The sequence below is a fragment of the Balearica regulorum genome, chromosome Z (genome assembly GCF_011004875.1).
Source record: "Balearica regulorum gibbericeps isolate bBalReg1 chromosome Z, bBalReg1.pri, whole genome shotgun sequence".
Taxonomy (NCBI): Eukaryota; Metazoa; Chordata; class Aves; order Gruiformes; family Gruidae; genus Balearica; species Balearica regulorum.
Genome location: NC_046220.1, coordinates 47,214,249 through 47,240,624, shown reverse-complemented (window position 1 = coordinate 47,240,624; position 26,376 = coordinate 47,214,249). Strand labels below are relative to the sequence as shown.

Below are 26,376 nucleotides of genomic sequence, written 5' to 3'. Positions count from 1 at the left end.
TCAGAGCTTGATTTGCATCTGAGTTTCCTCAAAGGGGAAAGGTGCAGATGTGACATTTCAAATGTGGCCCAATTCTATACTACAATAAATTCTTTATCCCTGGAGTTGCTACAAGGTTTTCAAGAGAATCAAAATGATTGGGAATATGCAAAGAGGAACATGAGATTCCTAGACCTACAAGTTTACCTTCTTGTAATTATACATGAAATATTATTGATAACAAAATACCAGAGGCAAGAATGGAATAGTGAGTCCCAAGATGATGGTGATTTAAGAAAAAGACATATAGTGTAATTGATTACTAAAGGGATTTCTTGAAGGGTGTTTTAAGTAAAAATGTAAAGGTTTGTCATGTAAAGATTCTTCCTAGCATAAGATTAGCAAGAACAAACGTACTGAAAGGAGTCATTTTAAGATATATGCGGCACAGCCAATCTGTTTTATTGTGTTTGTTTAATAGGCAGCAAAGTAGGTTCTAGTTCAGGACTGGGACTACTACACACAGCTTAAAAAATTAAGTAAAGCAAGAAACATTACAGTGAATATTAAAAAAATGGAAGTAGAAACCTAAAGTACCACAGTTAAATACAACTTGGCATCAAGTTTTTTCCTATTTTGCCAGTTTCCTTTTTTTAGCAGTAGCTGTAGTGCTAATTCTATGTCATACCTAATTTTATTACTGTAAAAAAGTTGAAAACATGATCTGTCATGTTTTATAAGACTGCAGGTTTTTAAAATCAAACACTCTCAATTGTTCAGATCATTGATTTTCTCTTGTTTTTTCTCCTTTTCCATGCTTTCCTGTTTTTTTTTCCCTTTATAACAAGAGGCAAAAATGGGGGGGGGGGGGGGGGGGGGGGGGGGAGTGTACCTTTATTTTTTTCCACAAAAAGAAAAACTAAAAAAAAAAAAAAATCCTTTTATATAAGGAAAGTACTTTTTCAGAAAAGCCTTATATCTAGGTGCTGTATCATGCTATATTCTTCACATCCCAGTGAAGCCATAACATGTTCAAAGTAGAATACTAGAGAAACTAGTCATACAAATTAATTAGTTGTGGATTATTTGGAAGAAGATTCCCAGCGAAGCTGCCTCCCCTAAACCCACAGGGAAACTGCTTATTGAGTTAGTGATACTGAATGCCTTCTTTTTGGACTACAATCTAAAGGCAAGCTCCTGGTTTTAATCTTTTTTTTTTTTTGACATAAGGGTGGGGTATAGAACAATAGCAGTGAGGTAGAAATCCAGAGCCACTGGTCTCACCTGCCTAAGCTGGATCACACCAGCCTGCAAACAGTTTATTCTGTATTTGCTTTTTGCAACTGCTGAGTAGTACTTGCTTCCCCCATTTCCTGCTGCTGTATTGTTCATATCAATATAGGAATATATCACAAGTTGTGTGCCTGGACTTATTCCAAGAGAACAGCATATTTGACCCACAGTTCAAAACAACCTGCCTGTCTCATTAGCTGAGACCAGTCTCAGCACAATGGTATTGGCGATGATAAATGCAGTTTTTTACCTTTAATTAGCAGAGAAGGGTGACTGCAATACACTTCCATTGAGCAATCCTCCAAAGCAGGGCAAACTTTCCTCTAATGTAATAACAGTTTCATCTGGGAGCACTTAATAAAGTGCTCTCTCTTTATTTGAAATCAGGGCTGAAATTGCATAAAACACCCCTTATATCTTTTCCAGTTTCACCACTACTGGAAATGTAGCAAGAGTATCATATTTCACATTCTTTCAGCTGAAACAAGGAACTGTGGACATTTGTAAAATATCGTATTGAAACCCTTCTAATCTTGTGAGTATTTGTGCTTTCCAGTATATAATATCTGTATTTTTAAATTTTTTTTTTCAGTTATAATTAAGTCTTCTACAGCTTTGAGTTTCATCTAGTAAGTTTTGGTCTCCTGGCAAAACAGACCTTGCTAGCCACAGGAAACAGTGAGGAGAAACCTGATTCGTATCTCCTGTTTTACTTTCTGCAGGTATCCTGTTGCCTTGTGAAGCTTTTGCATTTTTACAGATTAAATATTTATGTACACAGTGTGGGACACTGTCAGAAAATACCAGAAGTTAACTCTCCCTTCTGTGGAAACACTGGTCCTGAGAAACAGACCGATTACAATGGATGAAGGTAATTTTTTTAGGACATAATGTTTATTTAGTAAAAAAAAAAAATTGTTCGTGTATGTTCTATTGTGGCACACAGCTTTTGAGAGTGGAAGGGTGGAGACAGGCCACTATTACACTAAACAAGCTGAGCGAAAAGTGTGAAGAGGGTAACCATCTATTTTTAAGCCTCTCTGCTGTCAACAAAAGTCAAGGAAAAAAAATAACCCACTGATCTGAAAGACATATTAAAAGAGCTAAGTTTTTTACGTGGCAAAAAGATCCACAAGTGAATGAAGATAGATTTGGATACAGGTAATTATTTTTCAAAAGCTGTCTTACTAACCTAGGAAAACATATATTCAAATCCCAGTGACTAGTTGGAAAGTTGTGTACATGTCTTCATAAACATGTAGAAAAGTGTGATAAATGAAGGTCTTCTAAGTAAAGTCACTCCAGGATTTACAAATATGTTGGGGATTTTTAGAAAGACAGGATTGAGTTTCCACAGCTCAACCAGTCATTCAGTGTTATTTCAGCCATGGCAAGTTACCGTGTGTGCTCGTGTTTATGTACTGTGTCTCCCTTTAGGCATGTCATTTCAAGAAATACAAAGTTAGAAAATGAACAAGTATTGTACAAGGGAATGATCAAAGAGCTAATGAAAGTGGTGTCTGGTGAAAGACTGAAAAGTGGGTTTGATGGTCTGATAAAGTAAGAACCTTTAAGTTTTTCCTCAGAAGAACAAGTTCAGAAGCCTTCAAACATCTGCAATTTGGTTGTAGGACAAGAAACAATGAAGGTAAATTTAAGGGGAAGGAGTTTTAGTTGGACTTCAAGCAAAAACATGCTAACTAAAAGGACATTTAACAAGATATTAGATAAGTGATAAAAAAATGAATTAAGTAGTTACTCCTACTTTCTTTTCTATGATGTATTTTGTTTAGGAATATTTTCTTGAAAGCTTAGACCTTTGCTCAAATTCTTCTGTTCTTGCTGCTTATTCCTTCCCTGAAATCTTAACTCCTGTTTGCTGAAAAAAAGAATTTGCAAGGCAAATAATTTTACCAGAGGATTGTGCCTCAAAGAAGAGCACATAATGCCACAACAAAAGCATAAAAAGTGTATATTGCCAAATTTTGTGGTTTACCTCCTAGATTTTCCACAGAGATAAGAGGTATCCTAACAATGACATCTTAAAATTGTCACTAAATGGCAACTGTACTCTTAAAATTATTTTTGTTATATAGAATAACTCTTACAAGATATTATGGTGAATGTTCAAACTTCTTTCTTTTTTTTTTTTTTTTTTTTTTGATACACACCCTGAGGTGGCCATATTTAGGGACCAGCAAGTAACCAAGGTTGGGCCTCAAAAATTAAAATATTCAGCATCTACAGTCATTTTTAGTTTGAGACATTTATCGCATATGCAGTGGGGGGTTCAGCTCAACGAAAGCAGATGGCCAGATTCTGTGAGTGCTTTTCAAGGGTGTGTAATTAAAGAATAAATGAACGGTTATGCAAAGCCTATAATAAAAGCAGGACGGTTTGCCTTGCCCCACCTTAGGGAGCAGGCTGCTGAAAAGCTGTGTGAGGGAAAGATGAGGAAGATTTGTGTTTTTTTCTATGCAACTTGCAGATCTTGTCCATAAATCATGAGGGAACAATCTGCTCTTACAGAATATTAACGTACATATTTGAACCTTTCCCACACATATTAGTAAAAGTGGTTTTTTTCTTCGATGTCAAATATACTTCTCAAGAATTATGACTGAAATTTAAATGTGTTACTAAAGATTAAAATGAAAGGAAGATTGCCATGGCTGATTTAGATGTGAATAGTACATAGTGGGGCATAGTGATCTGTTTGTATTCTCAGGCAGCTGACTAATGAATGATCAAAGACTGGGAATACCACAGAATATCAAGTCTAACCAATATGAATGGAATAGCTAAGTCTGTAAATAAACATACAAACTCACATCATTTTCCAAGGAAAGTTAAATCTAGATTCTTGTCTTCGCTCAGTATCTCTGGGGCTTATAGTATGAAATATGTGCCTTCACTTTGATTTTCAAGATAAAAATAATGATATCAACAAAATACAGCAAGAAAAAGCCTTGCTGTCTGTGATTACAAGCTGTAATATTAACTGTTGACATAAAAGGTTTGTTCCAAATCGGGAACTTACTAGTTGATAACTTCTGTATATGTTCTTCTTCATGCCAATGCATTATATTAGGATAATTAAGGATTTTTAATGTTGAAAGGAGAAGTCAACTGACTGACTGTGTAACCCTCTCTCACACCAGAAGTTAATAATAACAAGTTAAATAACACTGTTGATTGTCAGTTCTGTTAGGCAATGCCATTGGGCAAGGCTATTGCTTAAGGCAGTGTAACCTGAGAATGTTAGAGAAAAAAATGTGGTTTGACAAGAATGAATATGAAGAAAAAGTTTGCATAATGCATCTTCATCTCAAAAAAAATCTGAGTTGTAGCTTTTGACAATGTAAACAAACCTATACCTGCAAAATACTGTCAGAGTTCATTGTTAAATTTCTTTGAGGGGATGGGATGAAGTTGTAAAAGATATCCTTTTCAGAGGATAAATCTTCATACTAACAATACAAAAGCTGAATTGATGTAACAGCAATCGTCGCTATATATGCAGGCTTAAATAAAAAAGAACAAGCTGATATCGATGTGATGAAGGACCAGACTAGTAAGACCATCTAGCCTATAGGTAAATAGGGGAGGCAGCCACTATTCCATCTGCAAACAAGAGAAGAGGCCCCAAAAGGCCCATTTCCAACCACCCAGCTACACTGAATATTGCAACTACATTCTGCTACTTGGTTGCTTCTAAGAGTGATCAGCAGCAGCAATAAAACCAACATTTTCCACTTTTCTGTAAGCAATAAAGAGAAACAATGTTTTGATTATCAGTGCCCATTTGTTCAGGGCATTTGGAGAACAGTTATTCTTTATCCACATCACATTTCATACCTCATTTTCCATCATAATAAAACAGGAAACTCTCTGTACATCTGCCCAACTCAAAGAAGCAATCTTCTCTTTCACTACAGCTCTTCTGTTGAATCATACTTTAAAGACACTTCCACCAACCCTGAAAGTCCTCTTTCTCACTGCCCTTCCTTGTCTTGCATCAGAGCACAGAGGGTAGGGAAGGATCCATTCAGCCCGTTGATGCTTTTATAAGAAAGCCTAGAATATGCACCGGCATTACTGGTAACACTGAATAGGAGAGAGTCTGTGCATCGATAGAACAGTCCTGTAACAAGGAGCAATAAAGAAGCTTTTTCTCGAAGTTATTAAAAGAATATTTTTTACATATATTATAAATATTCCTTTGTCATTACAGACAACCTTGTTTTGTGAGATACTGCTACCTCCCTAAAAATGAGTGAGTAAATTCAGAGATATTACTCACAACACAGTGGTTGGGCCCAGACCTAGCACAAAGTTAATTTGCTTCAAGTGCTCCTCACAAATCACAGATTTCAAAATTCCTGCCCTGGCAAGGTTTGAGAAATTGCTGTGAATGCTAAAAGTCACTCCACTATTTTGCCATTTTGATGAAAATTGCTGTGTTCTATACCTTGACATGCAACAAGTCATACAATAATACACACAATGATGTTAAATACTACTAACAAGAAACAGACGCAAAGATATTCTTGCTTTTACATCTTTTTCTGCCATAGCCTTGAAATGTCTGTTTAATGCACAGAGAAATTAATCTGTGTGGGGTTTATTGTACTCATATAGTGAAGTGCATGAATATTTTAACTGTGTGCATGATTGATTTAAACACTTCTTTTGCAGAGTCAAGGAAAGATATCACACAAACCTAGCTGATTTCTCCACCCCTTTATGGCATCCTTTCTTTGATGTCTGGAGCACCTCTCAGTAGAATAAGCTGTGCTTTATGTCCCAGCAGTTCTTCCCAACCATGTGACACATTTGCAAAACTTGCAATTTGAATGAATTGAATATCTGATGATTTACAGAGACTCTCAGAGCCCAGTTATCCTAGTTGGTTTGGATTAACTCTAAGAGTAACCAGAAGCCAAGGAAAGCTCACACTCCTTTTGAGAGCAGAAGACTGTTTTAGCTGTTTACCTATATCTTATATGACACTTAGCATACAACAGTGGTATTGCAGTTAGCATTAAAGTACCAAGATTCATTAAATTTCCTGCGCAAGGAATCCCCACAGGAGCAACCCTATACATCTGTGAGATGACTCTCAATCCTTAATATCCTAAGAATTTCTATAGTTGTTTTTTTTTTTTAATCCAAAAGGCATTAAATTAATTAATGCCATAGCTGGCAATATTCCATGTAAAATACCCTACACTGTGGACTGAATACTCAGCCATTACATTAAAATGGGTCCAAAGATATAAAAGCTCTATGTGAGGTTACAACATTATTTTTTCTTGACCACGTACAGGTCATGAACACACTCTATCAGAATAAAATGACTATTCTTAATCTGTCTCTATGGAGATTTTCTTTAAATGATGTACTTTATATCCTGGAGAGTGTGACTTTCTCCTTTCATTACAGCATATGATAAATAGGAATTCCTAATGATCTTTCCTAAATTGTCTTAGATGCATTGCTATCTGTACTATGCATATTAATTAAATATTTTATTTTGGGTTTGGTTTTTTTTGTTTTGGTTTTTTTTTTTCTTTTTTTAACAAAAAAGCTCCATTAACCACTGGAATAAGAATTACTTTTTCAGAATACGTGATTTGGTGTGGTTTTTTCTGGTCTTGGGTTTTTTGTTTGGTTTTGGTTTTGGTCTTGTTTTCTCTTTTACTGAAACCAATATTCCTTCTGAAGAAAGTATTCCCCTGTCATCATTATCCTGGTTCTGGAAAAAGAAGAAATCTGTTTCTCCTGCTGCTATAAGCCAAAGAAAAACAGGTAACATTAGCCTCTTTTATTTGCAAACATTTGCACACACCACATGGTTATAAACCTATTAAAAGGCATATGGCACCACTATAATGGAGGTGTGGGGTTTTATTAATTATCCACCAAACTTTCTAAGTGATGAGATATAACCCATTGAAGTGCAGCCTGAGAAAAAGATGTCAAGCTGTTCCACTTGACTGGTGGTCTGAATCATTCCTTTTAGCAGCTAAACTGTACTGCCTGTTTGCTGTAATTGCAGGTATAACACATGCGGAGCTGGGAGCACCGTCTTAGACCAGATTGGAAACCTTCGATAGGCCGCAAAAACGGGACTGTGTGTTTGAGGTCTCTTGTCCCTTAGGCTGGAGGCAGTGTGGCTGAGCCAAGAGCACATATCTGACTTCTGGAACATCGCTTATACCAGTCTAGCTCTTTTTATAAAGATAATCTATTCTGTTCTAGTTTAAGATCAGGGGTGCAAGCAAATCTTCAACCATTTTCTTTTTATATTGCAATGTGTGGGTGAGAGGGAAAGAGAAGAGTATTTGGAAGAGTAGACTCTCACTGTGTCATACATATAGCTGATTTCAGACATGACCTTAGAATGACACTGACTGGCACATTAGCATTGTGACAGCCCAAGTGTCTTTGAGATTGGAAGATGAATGGGGTAACTCCTCTTTCCATCCAGGGCTTTAGCATATATTACAGTAGCCCCTGGCCCAATTGTTTCAATATGCCAGCTAAACTTTTGTGTATTATGATCAGACAGTTGTGTGTTAGCAGTCACTGTGCTGCTTGAGTGGAAAATTATGACACTGCATGAAATAGTATCTGTTTCAGTGACTAAATACTCGACTTGCCACAACTAGCCAGCCTAGGTGGGTCCCTAGGTAGTTTTGGGACAGAACATGAATATACCTGCCACCTATGGGAACATCAGTAATAAGATTGCAGTAGTCTTAAAACCATAAATAACACACCTGTTGTTAAACACATGACTCCACCTTCCCCCAAGGTTAGTTTGAGACCTAATAATTCAGTGACTCCAGCTGTAGAAATGTGACTGATCTATAAGGTTCATAATAGTTTAAAAGGAAGATATCATACCTCTGTTAACAAGCCATACTACTGGTTTCAACAACTAGAACAGAGAAATTTTCATGGGGTTTTGCCATTTTCTAACTCTATGAAAATAAACTTAATCATCTGGTAGTGAAAAACCAATCCTTGCACCACTTTTCTTTTTCTCTTCCAAAGATGAGAAGAGGGAGACATGAGGGTTTTTAAGTCTTGACCTGATACAGCATTCAGCAGAAGTAACCAATTCAAAATACAATCCTCTCTGCTTTGTGGTTAGCAAATTTCAGAACTCAGGAAATTATTGCCCTTAAACTTTGAAGGATTCAGCAATATCAGCTGCAAAGGTTCTCATTCCACTGGAGATTAGGAAGTTGAATATCATGTTATGCTTCAGTGAATTAGCACACAGGTTGGAAAGCTCAGCCCCATGGCACCCCTTTCTGCATTGTTTCTCGTGCTAAAACTTTCCATGCTGCACTGCTTAACCATGAGCCAATTTCCTTACTACGATGCAGCACAGGTCTGTCTACAAAATTTTCTGAAGCTAGTTTCAATGTGAGACTTGCATAGGCCTGAGGCAGGTTCTCAAGACTGCTGCTCAGATGTTTGTATATGGGACAACCACGCCACATGATGTTTGATTTGCCGGTGCTTTTTGTGTACTGCTCGTGATCATTAAAAGTACAAAAATTGTACCTGCATGAGGACTACCTGTGTGCATGTTGTCTCAAATTACAGCTACTCTTACCTCAGGAAACTGCAGACTTGCCCAGCTTTATATGCACTATCCATTCCCAAAGCCCCTATGCTTTTAAATCAAATTTGTTTCAGTGATAAAGTTGGCATGCAGCATTTTTGGGCAAGAAGCTCCCATTTCACAAGGTCTGATCCCATGAAATGTCCTTTGCTATTGAGATCCTGAGCATAGCAGCATTTTGAGGGGATTGCTCTGATGTGCCGGTAATTGTAAATGACCTGTCAGAACCGGTCAATGTCGTCCTACCCCTTTTCCATTCAGCAAACTCATAGATAAATCTGGAGTTAAATGTAAAGACTGGATTACGATATCTTGCCTAGAGAGAATGAGAATTTTTGTCATAGGTGAATTTTTCCTCACTAGAAAGGGAAGAAGAATTTCCTGAGAAGTAAAACAGATGATATGAAGATGTTCTCATAAATATTTAAGTTGATGGTGAATGGTGATTTTCTCAAATGATAACAGTATATCTTGAGATGATGTTAATGTGGACAAATAAAATCATATTAATTATTGTGTCTGGTCTTTGTGACTAACTTATACTAAATTCTTATTTCTGATATTTATTGTACAGAGAAAAAAAAATACTATTAAATAATTGGTCTTAACAGATATCAGTCTTTTCTGGACAGAAGTTATGACCTTCACATAGCTCCTTCTGGTTTCCCTCAAACCCTATCTGCAAGCAATTAGATAGTCAGAGCAAATAACTCTAAATTTATGTTACACTGCCTAGGACAGCAATTGGATTTAAAACATTCCAAATACAGTCAAAAAAGGTTTCCGTTTTCCATCTTTTTGCATCTTGTTCCCTTATTCTGTCTGACAAAATGAAGTGGCTGCTGCAAGAGACACAACAGGAAGGTCTCCTCTTCAGAATATTAGTCAAAGTTATCTTGACAATTTTGATCTTACAATGAAAAAAAAATAGATTTTAAATACAGGATTCATGTGCATGTATGCATTATCCAGGTTATACTTTTGGCACAATGAAAAGATTACAACTTTTCTTTAGTGTTTCATTTGGACTGATTGCTATTATCTTAGAAGTTCTGCAGGACACACAGCTTTGAGGTTTAAATCTGTATATTTTCTCCAGTAGCTGAGTACTGCTGGATGGTTGCTCCTAGGAAAGAAAACTGATTATTAGTCAATATGAAATTAAAATTCTGTAGCAAAAGTGCACTGTTGCCTGTAATTATGCATTAAAGATACCATTCCTTTACTCTAAAAGAGCAATCAGGCACTGCTTGCTTGTCATATATATTTTCTTTTCCTTTTCACAGAATTTTCCTGTAACTACAATAACAACATTTATACCTTTCAACTAAGTTACTACTAAGGATGCAAAACATAAGGAATATTTCATGACTGTAAAGAAAACAAGTGCCAGACCAGTTGCCTTTGTGCTGAGATCCTCTGAAAGATTCTTTTTATGTAATGACACACAACATGGCACATCTGCTTTGTCTTTTCAGGAGGGATTTGTTAAGAGAAAAGAGGAAATTGAGAGTGCAGTGCAATGACATTTTTTATGTTTTACTTTATTTTGATCACTTAAAAATGCAAATTCTAATAGGCAAATACTTTTACAGTGTGAGTAAAATGGTCCTTAGAAGACAATATAATAATATTTTAATAATGATATAATAGAATTATGTTTTTCCATCCTGGCATGCTTTAATGTTGTTAAATTTTTAGGGAAAAAATTCTCTAGCGCTAGGAAAACAAAAGATAGAATCTACGAGACTTTGGAGTTACATTCCCCCAAAAAAGTGGTCATCTTCCATCTTGTTTGCCTATATTAAGTAGTATTATAACGATACTTCTTTTTCTGTCCATCTTTCAGAATTGTTACTGGCTACGTCTCTAGAAAGAAAATAATCCCTTGTCACAAAGCAGTATATGCTGGTACAAGGCATAAAATAGAAGTCTTTCTAGAAAAAAAAGTGGCTAAATAGGGAAACATGTGGGATGTGATAAAGCTGTAAGACAGGCCTCAGAATTTATGCTGGATACCTCTAGATGTTAGAGCAGTAAATTTTGTTGGAGTTGGCATGAAACAGCTCAGAAGCAACGTGATAGGGGATCAGCCATTTTCAGCTACAACTGCATCTGAAGTGCATTGTTAGTTCTTAAGCATGAAATATCAGCATGGAGCAGCCTAGCTATAAACCAAGCATGCTATACACCAGGAGACTGACTGTTCCTGCTTTAAATTGTGATTTTTAATTAAAAAAAAAAAATCCCCCTGTGCTTTCCAGGCATCAGTTTTAAAGTATAAATGAAGACTTCATCTCAACCAAGCAGATATGTTTCTCAACACAGCCTGCCATCTAGGTCCTCTAACCATTCCAGTGGAGATGCAGCCACAGACAGTTGTTCACTTTCCCTCCTCAAATACCTGGTTACGCATTGGTGATCTGCATTGAGGATGACTGATCATGTTTTCCATAGACTGCACAAGGCACATGTTTACATTTCAGTGTGAGGATTATGAATGTGAGAACATTTTGAATTTCTCATCAAACATTTAACAGTTGTATGTGCACACAGGAAAACAACCAGCTACCACTTGAGATAAGAGTGATAAGAGTGCTGTGTGCTAAATTTCCATGGATGGAAGACATGAAGAATTTTCCTGTGTTGACAGAGGTGCTAAAACTTTACATGAAAATTAAAACTTTTATGTAATAGTTACACCCCTCTAAATTTCGAAAATAGCCTTGGACATGGAAACGGTCTGATCAGGGAGTTAAAGCTGATCCACTTTTGGGAGTTAGGGTGACATGAAAGTTAATCATAGAATCATAGAATGGTTTGGGTTGGAAGGGTCCTTTGAAGATCATGTAGACCAACACCCCTGCCATAAGGTGTTCTATTAAACCTTTTTAATAGAAAACAAATCCATTCAGTTTGTACACCAAGAAATCTCTTTGCCTCCATTTCTTAAATTATAAATTTTTCCTTTTACATCTTAAATAGTGCCAGGTAGAAATAGACTCAAGGAAGGAAGGAATGGTAAAATGTTGTTTTGTAGAATGATCCAATCATCCACTCCAAACCCCAAAGCTAGTTATGCTATGTCTAAAATACTATAAAGAAATGACTGCAGGTTAAATAAAACTCCAAATTACTTTTAATATTGTATTATTGATTACTGTCTGTGCTCTTACTGAGTGCAGCTTCATCATACAGATGAAGCAGATATTTTCTCATTGCTTGTTAGAAGCATCTGTTATCAAAAGCCCTGCTCTGCAAGACCAAGCATAGATATTTCTTTCCAGAAGTCCTTGGTTGAATCCCCTACTTTACAATGGAAAGATCAGGGCAGAGTCCACTGTCCGTAAAACTAAGTGGGTTTGTATTTAGTTTATATGGTGAGGCTCTTTCCAAGTACAAAGGAAGACACATCTCTAATGAAGATCTTACAGTCTGAAAGCATTGTACTAGATACCTTCTTGAATTGTGAAAGTAATTTCATTTAGTCTGAGTTCTGATCATGAGATGTTTTCTGGGATTTATTTCCATTAGATTGCAGGCCAGTTAGCCTGGCCATACAGGTAGGACTTTCAGCCTCAGTCAAAACAGGTAGCATCCTGGTTGCATGAATGAAAGATCATCAAAGCGTATTAGCTTTAGTCCTTTCCTTCTAAATCACTGTTATTTGATTTACAGAACTGAAACTGATGATAGATTAAGGTACTTTATAGTGTAATCTTATTTATTAAAAGGGAGTGTGAAAAATCCTTGTTTGTATCCCAATCACAGTAGAATCAAACGTGACAGCTTTCTCTTTAAAGATACAATCCTCTTACTAGTAAATGCTATACTAAAAATCTGCTCTCATCTTTAACTTAAAACATATTTATAAATATTTCTCTGCTGCTTCCTTCACTCTTTTGACAGTGCTTCTGTGTGTGAGACCACTTCTCAGTCTCTCTCTCAGCCAGTACCATCAAACAATACTGTATTTGCATATAGCCTTCATCAAACCTTCCTACTCAGATAGCACTAGAGCTTCTGTAAGTTTCTTTTTCGTACAGAATTTTTATGTTTTCAACATGGATAAGTTTAAGTGCTTTTTGTATTTAGCTTAGATGAAGACTGTTGCTTTCCTTCCAGATTCAGTAAGTTTTTTGCTCAACTCCCAGCTTAATATCACCTACATTTCAGGCTACTTGGAAACTGTACTTGTTTTGGCTGCGATAGAGCTAATTTTCTTCATAGCTGCCTGTATGGTGCCATGGATTTGTGACCAAAACACTGTTGATAACACACAATATTTTAGTTATTGCTGAACAGTGCTTGCACAGTGTTAACGCCTTCTTTATTTCTCACAATGCCCAACCAGCAAGTCAGTGGGGTCAGCTGTCCCAATCCCTTCCTAACTGCTTGTGACCCTCCAGCCTACTTGCTGGTGGGGGAGGCGTTAAACCACAAAATAAGTTGCTATCTATATAGGAACATATTCTTGTGCTGTTTCTTTGGCTAGTGCTACTGAGCAAATTGGGTGGGAAAAAAAATTAATAAAATTCCTAACTGTGGTGATGATGGGATGGAAGGACTAATGAAAGCAGCTTGATCTTTGTTATGATGCAATTATTGTAATTAAATATATTAAACTGAAACATTATACAATTATCTTGAATTTTTGGTAGCCCAAATCACCAGAAAAAAAAAAAACCAAAACCCTCTAACAGAATACAGCAAAGGCTGTTTCTTTTATGTTGTTGATGAAAATCCTATATGATTTTCTAGAAGCGTGAAGGTAATTAAGGAGAGAAAATAGCAGAGGGACAAGAAATTTACTGCTGAACTTAGTCTGTCTAGGGGAAGTGATAAAATCTTGCAATGAAGGCCTGAGAGACAAAAGTTTTCTCCCCAGGAATTTTGGTCAACAGTGATAAACTGTTTTCATGTCTCAAAAAGGTCTTAATTTCTTCTACTTATGCATAACAAAGTATATATTACAGGAAAAGGATACAAAGAGAGGAATAACTACTTATTTACCCTGATAAAGCATTAAAAATAAAATTAAAAGTCTATTGGCATTGGAGCCTGCTGTGCTGGCTACAGATGAATCTGAATTTAAGCTACACCTGCTGTATAAAATGGAGAGCTGCAGTCATTACAGGATGCACTGAGGCACAAGGGTAAAATGGCAATCAGAGAAGCTCTTTGCAAGATGGAGTAGTGAGTAGTATTTTTAACAACTGTTCTGGTGTGCTATATCGCAGTGTTCTGTAGTCTTCTGCAATACATTCCACTCTGAAAAGCACCCAGGCAAGAGAGACAGTAATTAAATTTCTTACAGGTTTTTTTTGTTTGGTTGATTGGTTTTTTTTAAATGGGAAAGGAACTCAGGAATACTTTGAAGAGAGCATTACAAAAGAACAGAGTATTGAGCTTTGCCATGAGTGTCATTATCCATTCTAGCTGAGAAGAAGGTCAGCTGAGGATCCTTTATCCTTAGAAAGCAAAGTCTCTCCTCAGTCTGCCATATGAAAACGTTCTGTCAGCTTCATTAGATATATACAACTTCAACCAGTCCATGTTACTTTCAGTAATTACTCTGCCAATGTCATAATCCTTGATGACCTTTGTTACTTCTGGAAGTGTAATTTTAAGACCTTCTCAGTGTGCATAAGGCATGTTTTCAAAGGCTTTAGGGTTTTTCGTGCAATGTTGACGGGCAGTGAGCAAGTATCAATGGTGAGACACATACCTAGGTAGCTGGAAACTCTGTAATGGCATGAGTTCAGTTGTTGAACTTATAGCCACCTATATTTTAATTCCTGTGCATGTCCTCTGATTGCTTCCTGAAAAGCGTTTCTTTTGTATTTCATGTTCAGAAACAAGTATTTACTTTCTTCCTCATGGGGGGGGGGGGTGGGGGGGGAGTGGGAAAGAGTTTCCACTAATAGATCTTTTTTAGTTTATTTGAAATTCAGCAAAACCAAAATTTTTTTGTGGGGACACAGTGGAAATTGATCATAAGAAGAGAACAGACATCTTAAAGAGATCCAGAGACAAAAGCTGACAAAGAGTTACGCGTAGAGGAATGTGTTTGAGGTGCACTTTTGGGTGGAAGCTGCATGAGACCTGGCAGGTTTTATTCAGGGTAGAAGATGGTGAATTCTGTAATTTTATTTCATGGACCTTGATGTGTTTGGCAATTCAGCTAAGTCTGACAGTCAAACCAAGATTAAATCACCAAATCAAGTTAGATTTCAAATGAGACAGAAAGAGAAGACCCAAAACTATGGGTTTGCCCTGATCAATTTCTAAGAAACTCATCCAGGTTTACTTCTAATTTGGCTAACAGTTTGTACCATTTTCATCTTAAATTCATGTCGGGGTGTGATCTTACAAATCTGGTCTTATTTCATGATATCTGTTCTGAAGCCTCTCAACTGGATACCTCCTCCTAGTATTAACAACAATTTTATTTTTTTTTTTTTTTTTTCAGAAGCCTGGGTACAAACAGTTATCCCTTTGGGCTCTCAAGTCCCTGAAGATTCAGTAAGAATTGATCCTGAAACTAAACCACAGACCACTATTCACTCATCTGTTCCTCTACCAGGCAGCGTTATTGATTATTCAGAGGAGATACAAGAACATCCTTCATGTGTGATTAAAAGTGTTATGATTGAAGACACACCTGAGGAGGGTAAGCATTACTTTGTGCCTCGGACGTTCACAATGAGAGCGTACTTGGTTGTTTTCCACAGAAGGGCTGATTGGTACCCCATTACCATATTGTAGTCTCACAGAAGCAGAACTGCATAAGCATTATAGTCCATAATGCATCATCAGTGGTGATATAGCTTGAATACAGATGAATGTGAATATGCACTAAAGTGAGAGAGTTGTGGTCATGATTCAGCATATAGATAATGGAAGTGTTCCTCAAGCTCCTCGTGTACGAGAGATGCCTATTGGCTTTATACCTTTTAAAATTAAAGCCAGCAGAACAGGACTAATGTTATCGTATGTTCTGTACCTGTTACTTCCAAAAAAAAGGTGTGCAACCTAACAGACTCTCTAAAAACTCTCAAAAAAAAGACAGTTGCATTTATTCAGAAACAACAATGTGGCTGCCTAGTCTGTGCCATATGCTTTGATTCTAATTGTAAGGTGAGAAAGGAGAGACCTCTGGTTTGAGGAACCTTACATTCTAAAGAGATTAAACTACAAGGTGCTGTGGTGGTTTGAACGTATTTTGAGAACCAGCTTGACTAATGGCATTGAAAAGAAAAGGATAGAACTGTTAGAGATATCTCGTCCCTGCCATACCAGAGAGTTCTGTGTGAGTTTAACTTAGAAGAGTAGTGTGAAAAGGTATATTCATTAGTTTGGGGAGTTACATTTTCTATGAGATGCTAAGCTAAAGAGAAGATGTGTACACTGATATTTATCATTCATTAATTAACTTCTGGGAGTTTCAAATATCTATCCGCTGTGCACTGAAGGGGAACTTTGCAGTCTTTTCAGCAGGTGATATAGTAATGCATTTTTTTCCAGTAGGAAACAATATCTGTATGTGTTTTCCATTAAGGGTTTAAGATTAATCTGTATCCTAGATGGAAAGACAGACTCTACATTCCTGGCCTGCAAGTACTGTTGTTCTAGTGGCTAATTTTGCCAAAAGTAGGATTATGTAAAGTAGAGGAATTTTTTAAGAATAACTGTGGCTTCAAATACTCTCCAATGTAGTGGAAAGAAGCCAAATATGAACCCAAAGGATGTACATGTGAGAGATGAAAGTCCTTTAAGAAGTAGCTATTCTGTATATAATTTAACATGCATCCTTCACTGACATAATTCACAAAACAAAAGCTGACATATATATATACATATATATATGAATGCAATGCATAGTGATGCAAATAATTAATTCAGAAAGAATAACTTGAGCTAAGAGTACTTGTCTCAACATATATTTATTAGTTACATATTTTATAAATCATCAAAACTGGTTTTTGAAAAACAAGACTTTTATGGCTGTATCAGAACAGGATCTAGTGATTCCATGTAGTAGCTGGATAGACTATATTTTAAAATAGTACATTCTTTTACATTATGTCCAATAAAAGCAATGTGAAGAGACATATTTGGTTGTAGAAAATTACTGCACCATGGAAGTAAATGAATCTTACTTCAAGATCTCAAGAAAGGTAGCTACACATTTGGATTTCCCCAGTGGACAAAAATAGTTTCTGATAATCATTTCAATAAATTCAGAGTTGGAAGATTTCTTTCAGACTCTGTTCTCCCTTTCACACAAGAACACTTGGAGAATTTGCTTATGGTGGGTGTTGTGGCTTGGTTTTCTCTCAGCAGGAGTGTTGCACATATCCAAAGTGCTCATTAATAAACTTGGGTCAGATATATCTCATCTAATAATGTGATCCAACCCTGCCCACCCCCTGCCCCCCACCCCCCCCCAATATACTCTTACTTATTTCCAAAGATATTGGGCAAAATCCAGTTTGTTTTGTAATTTTGCAAAATTATATTTTGAAAAGATTTGGACAGAAGCTAAGAAGCAAGTGTGGAGTACAGCCTTTGAATGTAATATAGCTCTGTTTTCAGGATCAGGTGGAAGCATTCAAGTGTCAAACAAATAATGCATCCTTCTTATGCTTGTAGCTCTCTTGATGGCTTCGAGGTCTCTCGATGACTTTGAAGCCTCTCAATGACTTCCCGAGATCTCATTCTTTTTTATCCCTTTTACTCATCTAAAACTCTTTTAGTCCCAACAGAATCAGAGCATACCATATTTAAATCCAATGAATTAGTGAATCAAGAAAATTTAGAGAATTGCAATGATTTTCACCTCATTTTAGCATGTGAATTTCGTAACAGATGGAGAGGGAGACTCATGGCTGCACAAGCTTGGAATGAATATAAACAAGTGGTCATTTCTGAATTCCCTGGTTGGTTGGAGCGAAAACAGAGCTGTAGAAAAAGGTATATTTATATAGCAAATATTATTCATGTTTCCTGGAACACATGATACATTGCATAAATGGGGAGTGCTCTTCTTTTTTTTTTTTCTTTTATGTGAGCTCAGCTAAAATGATATTGTGTAGCTTGGATTTCTGAATGAAGTTGTGTAGCTTAGATTTATCTAAGTCATCATTCTAAATAATTAGTTCCGTCTCTTTTGACCTTATACACCTGTTAGTTAGTTATGATATTTAGTAAAGAATTTTGATACTAAAAATATTTTTCCAATAGGAAGTCACCTACTGTGTTAAGCCAGAGAGATCTTGGCGGGGGAGGGGGGGAGGGGGGGGAAGGGAGGAAAAAAAAGTAATGATATGTTCTTAATCAACAAAAAATAAGATAAAAATAAATTTTAAATTTTTATAACATATGCTAATATAAAGTCCATCTATCAAACCATTTGTAAAATGTAGTTTTGAAGGAGGCTTTAAAGTACTTTCTTAGCTGTGATAAAAGCCAGTTTTCTTAAGAGGTAGCATATTTCTGCTTTTTTTTTTTTTAACTTAAGTTTTCATTTTTAGTTTTAGTGACATAAATACATGTAACATAAACATCAGAGTAGTCATGGACAAGTAATTTTCAAATCACATAACTATGTGCAATGGTGTCCATAGATTAAAGCTTACAAGTCAAGGGTTGCTAAAATTCTTCTCCTAAAGGTCCCTTTTCTTTGCTATCAAAAAACCACCACCACCACCAACAACAACAAAAAAACCAAACCAAAAGATGTTTTAAATCTATACTCAATGTCTCTAATAAAAATTTTAAAATGTAATATGTACATCTGGACTTGCTGTGAGTTTTAGTTCTGTACTTCAAGTTGGTGAAGTTATTTTTGTTATACAGTAGATCATCTGAATATATTTGGAGTTTGTTCTGATGGTGACCACAAATCAACTGAGCTGGAAGAATGCACAACCAAAGAAGAAGTGCCATATATTCCATACAAGTTAGCTACATTATATATCATCAAGGTAAAAAACAAACCACAAAAAACAAACCACAAAAAACAAAAACCAAAAACAAAAAACCCCCACACCTCCCCACCAAAAAAAGCCCCCTTGTGAATGAATAATTTACAATAGAAAAAATAGCCAATTGAATTAAGTGTCTTTTTTCATAGGATATACTAAATGAATTGTGATAATAGTTTTCATCATACAAATTCAGTTCATACAATGCTATGGCGTAGGATGTTTCTTCATATTTGGAAGCCTGCACTTAAATTTTGAATATTGATATAAAAATACAAATATTAAAATGGAAAAGCCATCTTAAATTAAGATCAGATATTAAGTTGCTTAAATTTGTCTGTTCCAGGTAGGTGTCTAAAGATAAAAAATTCCCTTGTAACTATATGGAGAAAACCTTTGCTTTTCCACATATTTCTCATCATGTTTCTTGATCGTTGGAAGTGGCTTTTGACTTGCTATTTGTTTTGTTGTTATTGCAATATTTCTGGTACCAGTAACTAGCATAACTTTGGATTTTCTGTTCAGCCAGTTTATTTTATATTATGCAATATCTGTGTGTATATGTCTCCATGTGTATATATATTTCCTGGTTTATTGGTTTCATTGGTTTATTTATTCTATTAAATGTGCACTTGTACTCTTGTTCTGTTATTATGCATCAAAAAAGTTTTATGGTGACTTCTGTGGTACAGGCTACAGACCTCTGAGCTAGCTGTAAGACACAAGTTCAAATACCTGAAGCAATCTAGTTCAGATGACTGGAAGATCTGTGAGTGATAAAAGGGATAAACCCATCTGGATCTTTTCAGTCTTCTCCTACAAGAGGCTTTTCTTATGCCTTCAATTTTTAATTGTGTCTTTTTAAAATTCCTCTACTTCTACAACAGTGGATATGATGGGGGGTAAATACGACAGTGTATTTCAATACCACATTGCTGCTTTGCTAGTTTTGTATTATTTGAACTGTGATAGTGTCAGATGGTAGAGATTTTTCATTCCCAAATATACTGCTTGTAAATATTCACAAAGGTTTAATCTGTCATTGTAGATCAATGCTAACAACCACAAGTATTTAAAAATAATGCATCAACCAACACAAAAAAATCTGAGATTTTTTCTTTTTCAGTTTTGTTTTGGCTGAGCTGCTCACTGTCAGCAGAATCTGCATCCTATTAAGATTAAATGAGAACTGAAACCAAGGAAATCCCTGAAAATGCTCTAGATTTTTATAATTGACATATAATCATGTTCATTATTGCTGTAATCCATCCAGCAGTATCTGTTAGCCTCATTTAAGATTCACAAGTATCAGTGTTGTGTAATCTGACATTGCACCTACCAGATAAGTATGTCAAAAGAAAAGCGGACAGCAGAAACGGGGATGGTAGATATTCACAAAAGGAAAATTCCACTATTATGAATTGGATTAGAAACAAAATGAATAAAACGGAGTCACTAAGGATTCTGATGCAATTTTAAGATTAAATGACTCATTTTGAAACAGGAAAAAGGACACGTTGCCAGTCCTTTATTATCTACATCTATTTTTATTAGTCATGAAAAATATGTGAAGTACACCTTAAAGTTATATCAATTTTTCAGGTTTTCAAATTATTTTAATGGAATACAAAATAAAATTGAGTGTATTCTGTAACCAATTTGTGTTATCTAACTCTTAAATACAAAAATGCAATCTTCTCCACTGTCTACTTTATTTTTTTACTTTTTTTCTCAGTAATAAGCTTAACAATGCTGTTTTTCTTTTTTCAGAAACTTTAGAATAATTGTAATTACAATCTATGTCTTCCATATTGAATTCAGATCACTACAGTAAAAAGGAAGAAGTGGAGATAATACATGGACTAGAAAAGAAAATCCATTTAAAGTCACATACAGATGTTTTATTCAATAACATAACGTTTTCTAGTTGTTGAAGCCTGAAAGATTTAGCCATTCCTGTTGGCTATTTATCTGTTTTCAAGATCAAACTCTTCACCATACTGTATCTGTCATTTTGAGAAATGTACCTCAAAATAGTTTGATGGTTCATTATAACTGGAGTTGCTAGTGCTCTGAGTTGGTAATGTCCTTCATCCTCTACAGATTGTAAAAGATATGCAGCAAATGAAAAACAAACATATGAAGATAATCAGAGAACTAGACAATATAAGGAAAGAAAACCAGGTAATTATTCTAGAGCATTAATGTTGTTGTGTCATACCATTAGTCAAAATGACACAGAGGCATAAAATCTACTTCATTCACATTTACATCTGCATTCAGGTACACACTGTAAGTCTCCAGAAAAAATGTCAATGTATCTTTAAGCTATCTGTACACACTAGAGATTTGGGTGGAGAGGAATCATATGAACTTCAACAAGGGCAAGTGTAGGGTCCTGCACCTAGGGAGGAATAGCCCCAAGCACCACTCCAGGGTAGGGGTTGACCAGCTGGGAAGTAGCACTGCAGAGAAGGACCTGGGAGTCCTGGTGGACTCTGGCTCTCCGTGAGCCAACAGTGTGCCCTTGTGGCCAAGAAGGCCAATGGTATCCTGGGGTGCATTGAGAAGAGTGTGGCCAGTAGGTCAAGGAAGGTTATCCTCCCCCCCTGCTCTGCCCTGGAGAGACCACATCTGGAATATGGTGTCCAGTTCTGGGCTCACCAGTTCAAGAAAGAGAAGGAACAGCACAGGGCTACAAGGATGATGAGGGGACTGAAGCATCACTCTTACGAGGAAAGGCTGAGAGAGCTGGGTCTGTTTACCCTGGAGAAGAGAAGACTGAGAGGGGATCTTATCAATGCTTATAAATGTCTAAAAGGCAGATGTCAAGAGGATGAGGCCAGACTATTTCAGTGGTACCCTCTGCAAGATTACAAAGATGATCCATGTGTGCCAGCCCTGTGACCATAACCTCACAGTGCCTCACTTTCCTTAGTGGATGCATTTCTGCATTCAGTAATTCAGTCACCAATTCTCACGTTATTTTTGGCTACACTTCTGAAAACTTGTCATGCAGCCATCTTTCTGCTTGTTTGTCACATCATTCTTCTTTTCTGATCCAGAATAAGACAGGCACTTAGTTCCTATGCAGATGTATGTTTTCCATACAATTAAAGTTTATTCTGGGTGAACAGAGAGTAAAGATTCAGAAATTCCTCTGGAACCTCCAAGGGGAAGTGAACAAACTCTTCAGATTCTCAAGCAAACTATATGTAGTGTACAAAGGCTTGGTATCCTTTGGTAGGGAACAGGGCTTTCTCTTATCCTCCGGTTATCATACCTGCACAAGCATTGCAATATTGCAACACCTGTGTAAGTCCATTTCTGTGCTTTGGTAGGAATGTAACCCTTGCACAGTCACATCTTACACTTTCAATTGGCTCTGTAAATCACTAGGGGAAGAGAAAGAGGGAAACAGGAAGAGCACAGATGCGTAGTAAAAGAGAATTGCCTCTTGGGCACAGATGCAAACACACACTGTAATGTGTTCTTCGCAGAACCTCTTACATTTTTGGCTGCTGTAATGCATTATTAATTATCTGAGATAAAAATCATTCCTAGAAGTACTGGAAATATTTGTGCTTTTTAAATTTTCTGATTTGTTTGTATTTCTCATAAAATTTTACTGCCTTATTTAGATGTTTCCTGTTGCTGAGAGGTTTGGGCAGGGGGGCTGTGCTACTTATATTTCCAAGTTGTTTTGGTTTTTTTCTGAAGAAAATTTAATTTCTTTAAAATTATTTAACTATGCTTAGAAAGAATTCATTCTAGTCTGCTCTCAGAAAGGCTTTGGGTTTTACTTCTGCAGAAAAAAAGAGAAAAGATAAATTACTTCAGCAGTAAGTTTTGCTCAAAATCTGCAGCAGGTGAAAACCTCCTGTGATCAATAAGAAATGTTTGCAGACAATAAAAAGCGTTGAAGAAAGAGAACCAAGCATTACTTATTGTGGAAACTGTTCTCTTTATCATGCTTGGCTTTTGTGTTTTCACTCACTATTCATTTTCTCCATAATCTTTTGTAATACAGGAGCAGGCTATAACTGCTATAAAGAAACATTATGGTGAGAAAATGAGGAGTCTGAAATCCCAGTTAGAAGCTTACCGAGAGCTGATGAACAAGAGCAACACACACTGGCAAGATACAATTGAGGTAACCAAGAACTACAATTTTTACACGGGGGAAAGATTGGCAGGTACTTCCAGAGGTTGCAGGATCAGATTGTATAAGTAATGTTTTCTTCTTAGGGACAGACAGTCAAATGAAGACACACAGCCTGTGAAACCAATATGAAATTATGTCTGTCTCCTTCTGGAGATGAATAAAGCCTTACACAGTTTGTTTCTGTACAATTTTCATAGCTTCATCTATTTTTGGCATCCCTGATGAAAACTCAGCATGGGGTTCTCCCATACTGTTTGTGCTTATGCACTTAGAAATAGCTTTGTTTTCATGAAAAACAGAAAAGAAAAAAAGAAAAAGAAAAAAAAAGAGATAATATATAGGATGTGTAATGCTTTTGTTGTCATGAACAGATACTATCTTGTTCCTTCTGTTCTCTTACTGAGGAAAAGCTTCAGCATGTTCACACCTTTAGGAAGGGTCTTTAGAATCAGACAGCCTCTGGTCTCACACAGTCATTGTAAATCAGTTAATTGTATTAATTTTTTTGTGCAAAATCTCCAGGACTTAGTAGCCTGGACTAAGTAGCTCCAGGACTTCTCAACATGTGTGGAACAGAAATCCCAAACTGTAGGCCTTTTTGAAAAATGAAGCACTGACGTTGGAATTGTAATCCCTTTTGTCTTATTCTACTGCCTTCAGAGCCTGAGGGAAACAAACAGACAACTGATCCAAGAGAAGGAAGATCTCCTTCACCAAATGGAGAAACAAACAGAGCAAGGGGAAGAAGAAAAGGTAAACAAAGCTAGCTTGGGTTTTCTTTTTGGAGTTAGACAGTGTTCTCATTACCATTTTCAGTGTGTGCTGTTTCCAGGGGCCTAAGGGGCATGGAAACCACTCTGTCTGCCCTCAGATTTGTACATCTAAATCAGCTAAGATTGAACTTCTGTGCACCTGCTTCCTTTTTTTCAGAGCATCCAGGTAGTTTTTGAACCTTTAAACACTAAGGAAGATGATGTACTTTTTTTTGCCATAGTATATTATTTGTTCCACTAAAAATTATTAGATTGTCATTCCTCTCTCACATTTCACATTTAATGTCTTTTGAAGAGCTTTAAAATCACAATAGAGCACATCATTGGTTATTTTTTTGTTTAGCATTAAAATCAACAAAAACTTCACCTCATCTAAGCTACTACAACACTGGAATCAAACTGGTTGACCTAGCAGCAAAGTTACATCACTTGGTAGTTCTCAGGAAAAAGGAATGTGCTTAAAATCCTTCAGGTTTTCCAAATTTCTCTGTAATAATGCAACTTCAGTTTACTACAGATCTGAGATGGCTGCAGAGGTGGAGAAAGAAAGAAATTTGTTGGTTTTTTATAGATAGCATCTGTCAGCATGTTCTGATAATTGTTATTTTCTGTACAGTATTTTATTCCACGTAATATGTGCAAATCTTTCTGCAATTTTACAAATCTTCAATGTTGCTTTATAACAGCCAATTTTCATTGCACTGCTCCAAGACATGTATTCAGGGAGATCTTGGCTAACCTTGTGACAGGGCTGGGGGCAGGGGGAGGAATCTCAGAGCTAAATTTTCTTTTGCATTTATGAAACTGAATGCAGATTTCTGTAAGATTTCAGAATGAAGGTCTCAGAGAAGAGTGGGGTTTTTTCTTCTTTTTTTTTTCTTCCAAATGAGGTAGTACCACCTTTTGATTAAATTTTGCATCTTGCCGGCATTTAAAATTAAGGTTTTCTCTTTTCAAACACTTTCAACAATGTCTACAACAATAATACCCTATTTCTGACTGATAAACTGAAAAATCAAGAGTTTTACAAATCCTTTGACCTAATTGTTATATATCAAGGATTTTTAGCAAAAATATTATAACAAAGAGTAAGAAGTAATGAAGATATAATGTTCTAAGGCTTGTAGGAAGAAGGAATACCTTCCCTTAGACCAAATAATGCTGGCAAGATTTGACACACACAACCTTTTCTTCAGGGTTGCCTTAGGACTGTGTTTCCAAAAGCTCTTGTTCTTCAAATGTTTCAGGAGTCTCTGTTATTTTCATCTTTTCTTTCCTTCCAGTAATGTGGACAAATGCTAAAGAAAACAGAAGCATAGGACATTTTGGTACAGGCTTTTGTGAAAACCCTAGAGCCTGAGCAGCATCTGATTTATTTCTATATTTTCTTTTCTAGTAAGAGCCAATTACTGCACAACAGCCCATTCATGTAGTTTGTGCCTGTGTCCATAACATTAATTCACTTTATTGATTGGCAGGTGTTTGGAACTAGATGATCTTTACATTTCCTTCCAATCCAAACCATTCTATGATTCTGCGATTATTCTCCCCAAGGAAATATAATGAAAATTATTAACATTGATTTCCTGCTACTTTCTTTCTTGTCTTGCAGGTCTGGATTCTAGAAAATTTGTGTAAAAACCTAGATTATCTTTATACCCAGCACACACTGAGTGAGTTTTGTTTTCCAGAGACAGAATTTCTTGATCTATTTTCTTTCCTGTTTGTTTTTCTGTTTACACTGAGATGCATACCAGCTGAAGTCAATATAAGCTTTTCCATTACAATGCTGTGTCACAGGTGGAATAATAAAGGAATGTTGAAGCTACAAGTAGTGTCATGACTCCAAATGCCTTAGCATAACTGGCTTTGAGTAGCTTTATTTCACAACTTGTAGCTTTCTCTTTAGAACTTCAAAACAAAACAACACAAAGCATGACCCCTTTAAAATTCTTTGAGTTTTAATAAATAAATGGAAATCTTGATTATTAAAATTTATTAGTTCATTATAAATTGTTGATTTTTAAAGGGAGATGATTTGGCCTGCCTAGGCAATATTCTGCATATTGGAACTGAATATTAGAAATGTTTAAGTTGTTCTTACTGTTTTTCCTATTGTTTTCAATTCAGCTTTGCAGGAACTTCACAACATCAGTTTATATGTGGAAAGAGTGCACGACCTCATGCATGTCCAGGTAAAAATTCTTCAGCAAAAGTTTGAAAAGCCAGAAGGAGAAAAAGCAGATGTATCAGTCATTTTACAATTAAAAACAGAACAAGTAAGCACAAAAATGGAAATTAAACTGGTTGGTATTAGGATTATTGCAGATATTTGAAAGGCATTCAGGCTGACTCTAGCAAAGGCTGAAGTAAAACATGGGACTAACTGATAGTAAAAACTGTGCAAATATATACATGTCTTGAGAATGATAAATTGGTGATGCATTATTAAAACACCACAGTAATGAAATTAATTCTTATTTTCTTGGAATGACTGATACTGTGCTATTGTTTTCACAATATTAGATAGTATAA

General features: G+C 36.1%; 1 protein-coding gene across 1 annotated transcript; it reads left to right on the top strand.

Moving 5' to 3' along the window:
* The first annotated feature begins 2,000 nt into the window (after positions 1-2,000).
* LOC142599490 (uncharacterized) lies at positions 2,001-26,376 on the top strand. Its single transcript, XM_075740379.1, has 10 exons — positions 2,001-2,143; positions 15,387-15,587; positions 17,786-17,890; positions 18,776-18,903; positions 21,007-21,087; positions 22,934-23,056; positions 23,729-23,821; positions 25,454-25,514; positions 25,972-26,036; positions 26,368-26,376. The coding sequence occupies exons 1-10, from the start codon at positions 2,044-2,046 to the stop codon at positions 26,374-26,376; spliced, it is 966 nt and encodes a 321-aa protein (XP_075596494.1). The 5' UTR covers positions 2,001-2,043.

Excerpts from the sequence above, each read along its gene's own strand:
- LOC142599490 (XM_075740379.1), top strand. The coding sequence starts at position 2,044 with ATGTACACAGTGTGGGACACTGTCAGAAAATACCAGAAGTTAACTCTC. Across the intron at positions 17,891-18,775 it reads AAACAGAGCTGTAGAAAAAG|TAGATCATCTGAATATATTT; the intron begins GTATATTTATAT and ends TTTGTTATACAG. Across the intron at positions 21,088-22,933 it reads ATATAAGGAAAGAAAACCAG|GAGCAGGCTATAACTGCTAT; the intron begins GTAATTATTCTA and ends TTTGTAATACAG.